Below are 3,141 nucleotides of genomic sequence, written 5' to 3'. Positions count from 1 at the left end.
GGTTCCCTCGCCTTGCTGCTGGGAAAGGGGGGGGCGGCCCAGGTGAGGCAGGGAGGAGAGGCTGCCCCGGCCAGGGCTGTCTGTAACGGCCATGGGATTGGGGTGCAGCGTCCCGGACCCTCAGAGCCTGTGCAGGAGCAGGAGCAGGCGCAGGCAGGGCCATGGGTCGGGTTTGTGCTCCCATCCCCTTTGCTTGCCAGCCCCTGGCTCCTCGCAGCCCGATAGTGCTGCCTCTGTGGGGTCCCGGGGCCGGGGCAGCCGTGGCTTTTCCTTGCCCCCCACAGAGCTCCGGGATGTGCGCTTGTGCCGTTCCCCGCAGCCCGGGGCAGCGGCATCTCCGTGCCAGCCCCTCCCTGGCACGGGCAGGGACCATGTCTCTCGGCCAGGCCACTGCTCTGGCAAGCGACCGCGAGGTCAGTGCTCATCTGGGACACTTGTCAGTCATGTCCCTGATTAAGGCAACAGAGGCTAATTACTGCCATATGCTGGCCACGATCTAAAGGGATTAGGGGGTAATTTTGTTAACCTCTGAATCTCTTCCTTCCTGCACGCTCGGACCATGGCGATGCTGCAGGGGGATTAGCAGTGGGGTGCAGCCAGCCCCCTCTGCGAGTGTCCCCCAAGCTGGTTCAGCCCCAGGGCAGCGCTCGAGTGGGAAGGAGTGAGGGAGGGAGGGAGAGAGGGAAGGAGGGGCTGCCAGGGTGCCTGGGGAATGGAGCTGGGGCTACCGTCAGGGCTGGGGGGCTGGAGGGTTTGGGAGGGAGGGAGGCACCTCCTGTCTCAGTGCGCTCTCTCCCCTCAGCGGCTGAAAGATGAGATAGCAGAAGTGACGAATGAGATCGAGAACCTGGGGTCCACGGAGGAGAGGTGAGTCCTCTGCTGTAGTGGCAGCCCAGGACCTCCGCTGAGCCCCCTCCCCTGTGGCGAGGCCGGCCCTGCACGCCGGCTCCCTCCCACCGTGCAGTGCAGCCCCATCCCGTGGGTGCTGGTGCAGGTGGCTTTCCCAGGCAGTCTGAAATCCTTGGAGCGGTAGCAGGATCCCAGTCTGACCTGCTGCTCCAAAGGGCTGTTTTTCCAAGCCTCAGCCCCTCTGTCTGGCCACAGCGACTGCCGGACTTTGTTATTCTGAGCTGGCGCAGGCGGTGCCAGCCTGGGATTAGGGGGTCCCGGCAGCCGACGGGAGCTGACTCCCAGCGTCGTTTCCAATCACCCACTGGGGCGTGAAGGCTGTCACCCTCACGCTGACCCCACTGGGGGCTGAAGGCTGCTCTGCCCAGAGCCCTGCTGCACCCAGCTTGCCCTGGCCTCCCCCTGTGCGGAGGTGACCTGCCAGGATGCTGTACGCGGCACCCCTTCTGCACGGGGTGACCCGGTGGACGGGGCACGGCAGCTCCTTTTTGCTCTGAGGCCCGGCAGACCAAGGGGTGGCCCGCGCTGCTCTGCTGCAGAGCGGGGCAGGGACGTGGAGCGGTGTGCCAGCTTAGCCCCGTGCAGGTTCGAGGCAGGGAGCCTGGCCTGGTCAAAGTCACTGGGCTCCCATTCGGTCCAGGCTGACCGCTCCCCACAGAGCTCTGCCCGAGGGGCGAAGGGGCAGGCCGGAGGCAGCCGGGTCCCTCCTGGGCGCTTAGAGCTGCATTGTGCCTTGCAGGAAAAACATGCAGAGGAACAAGCAGGTGGCCATGGGCAGGAAGAAGTTCAACATGGATCCCAAGAAGGTACTGCAGGGTGGGCTGAGGGGGGAGCGGGGCAGTTCACCAGCCCGTCTGGGGCCGTGCTGGCTTTTTCCGCCCCTCCGTACCGGTGCCCGGGCGGGGGCAGAGCCAGCACCCAGGGCAGGGGCTGGAGAGGCAGCGGGCAGGCTGACGGGGTCAGCAGCAAGCCCTAGAGCAGTGCCTCTTGCACCGCTCCAGGGCATCCAGTTCCTGATTGAAAACGACCTCCTGAAGAACACATGTGAGGATATCGCTCAGTTCCTGTACAAGGGAGAGGGCCTCAACAAGACAGCCATCGGTGACTACCTGGGCGAGAGGTATGCTGGCCTGGGGCGGCTTCGGTCTCCTGAGGATGCCCTGGGCTCTCACCGCCTGAGAGACGGGACACTGCAGCTCTTTGAGCTTCCAGGGCAGCTGAGTGGGGGTACACGGGGGGCTGGGCACCCTGAGTGCTAGGGCCAGCTGGGGGGCTGTTTGGTCCATGGCCGGCACTTGTGAGAGGCCAGTGTGTGCAAACCAGCCCAGGACTTGAGTCGGGGGGTAGCTGCAGGTTTCCCCCCACAGCTGAGCAGAGCCTGGAGCGCAGCAGGGAGACGTGGGGCTGCACGGCAGTCACAGGACTTGCTGATCATGCATCCCTCGTGCTCTGGCTTTGTTCCCGCAGGGATGAGTTCAACATCCAAGTCCTGCATGCCTTCGTGGAGCTGCACGAGTTCACTGACCTCAACCTCGTGCAGGCCCTGCGGTGAGCGAAGGGGGCTGGGAACTGCGCCGTGTCTCAACCATGGAGACGGGCAGCGGGCTGGCGGGGGGCTATAGCAATGTGAGCGTGGCCAGAGGGCACATGGAGCCCCCAAAGCAGCGCAACACCTCGCTCTTCGCAGGCAGTTCCTGTGGAGCTTCCGGCTGCCCGGGGAGGCGCAGAAGATCGACCGGATGATGGAGGCCTTTGCCCAGCGGTACTGCCAGTGCAATCCCGGCGTCTTCCAGTCCACAGGTGAGTGCTTGCCCCGACCCCTCTCCCCGTCCATCCTGCCTCGCAGCTGACTCTCCCCTCTGCCCCTGTAGACACTTGCTACGTGCTCTCCTTTGCTATCATCATGCTGAACACCAGCCTGCACAACCCCAATGTCAAGGACAAACCCACAGCAGAGCGCTTCATCGCCATGAACCGTGGCATAAACGATGGGGGAGACCTACCTGAGGAGCTGCTCCGGGTGAGGGATGGGGCACGGAGGGGACGGGGCTGGGCTGTGGAGCTGGCCTGACGCAGGGCTCCCGGGTGGAGCAGAGCTGACTCTGTATCATTACACCAGAATCTCTATGAGAGCATCAAGAACGAACCCTTCAAAATCCCCGAGGACGACGGCAACGACCTCACCCACACCTTCTTCAACCCCGACCGGGAGGGCTGGCTCCTGAAGCTAGG

At 64.4% G+C, this 3,141-nt stretch overlaps 1 protein-coding gene across 2 annotated transcripts in view; it reads left to right on the top strand.

Annotated features, from left to right (window-relative positions):
- Positions 1 to 805: 805 nt before the first annotated feature.
- The window catches only part of CYTH1 (cytohesin 1), a 10,288-nt gene continuing 7,952 nt past the window's right edge, over positions 806 to 3,141 (top strand). The window contains exons 1-7 of one of the 2 annotated variants that reach the window (XM_009881276.1): positions 806 to 867; positions 1,649 to 1,715; positions 1,911 to 2,029; positions 2,377 to 2,457; positions 2,597 to 2,709; positions 2,781 to 2,929; positions 3,029 to 3,138. In XM_009881276.1, coding sequence (XP_009879578.1) covers positions 1,656 to 1,715; positions 1,911 to 2,029; positions 2,377 to 2,457; positions 2,597 to 2,709; positions 2,781 to 2,929; positions 3,029 to 3,138 — 632 coding nt within the window. In that variant the 5' untranslated portion in view covers positions 806 to 867; positions 1,649 to 1,655. Of the gene's footprint in view, positions 868 to 1,648; positions 1,716 to 1,910; positions 2,030 to 2,376; positions 2,458 to 2,596; positions 2,710 to 2,780; positions 2,930 to 3,028 lie in introns of both variants that reach the window. The other variant, XM_009881275.1, reaches the window with a different exon arrangement.

The sequence above is a fragment of the Charadrius vociferus genome, unplaced genomic scaffold (assembly GCF_000708025.1).
Source record: "Charadrius vociferus isolate BGI_N301 unplaced genomic scaffold, ASM70802v2 scaffold373, whole genome shotgun sequence".
NCBI lineage: Eukaryota > Metazoa > Chordata > Aves > Charadriiformes > Charadriidae > Charadrius > Charadrius vociferus.
Note: the sequence above shows the minus strand (reverse complement) of the source record. Positions and strands in the feature narration are given on the sequence as shown.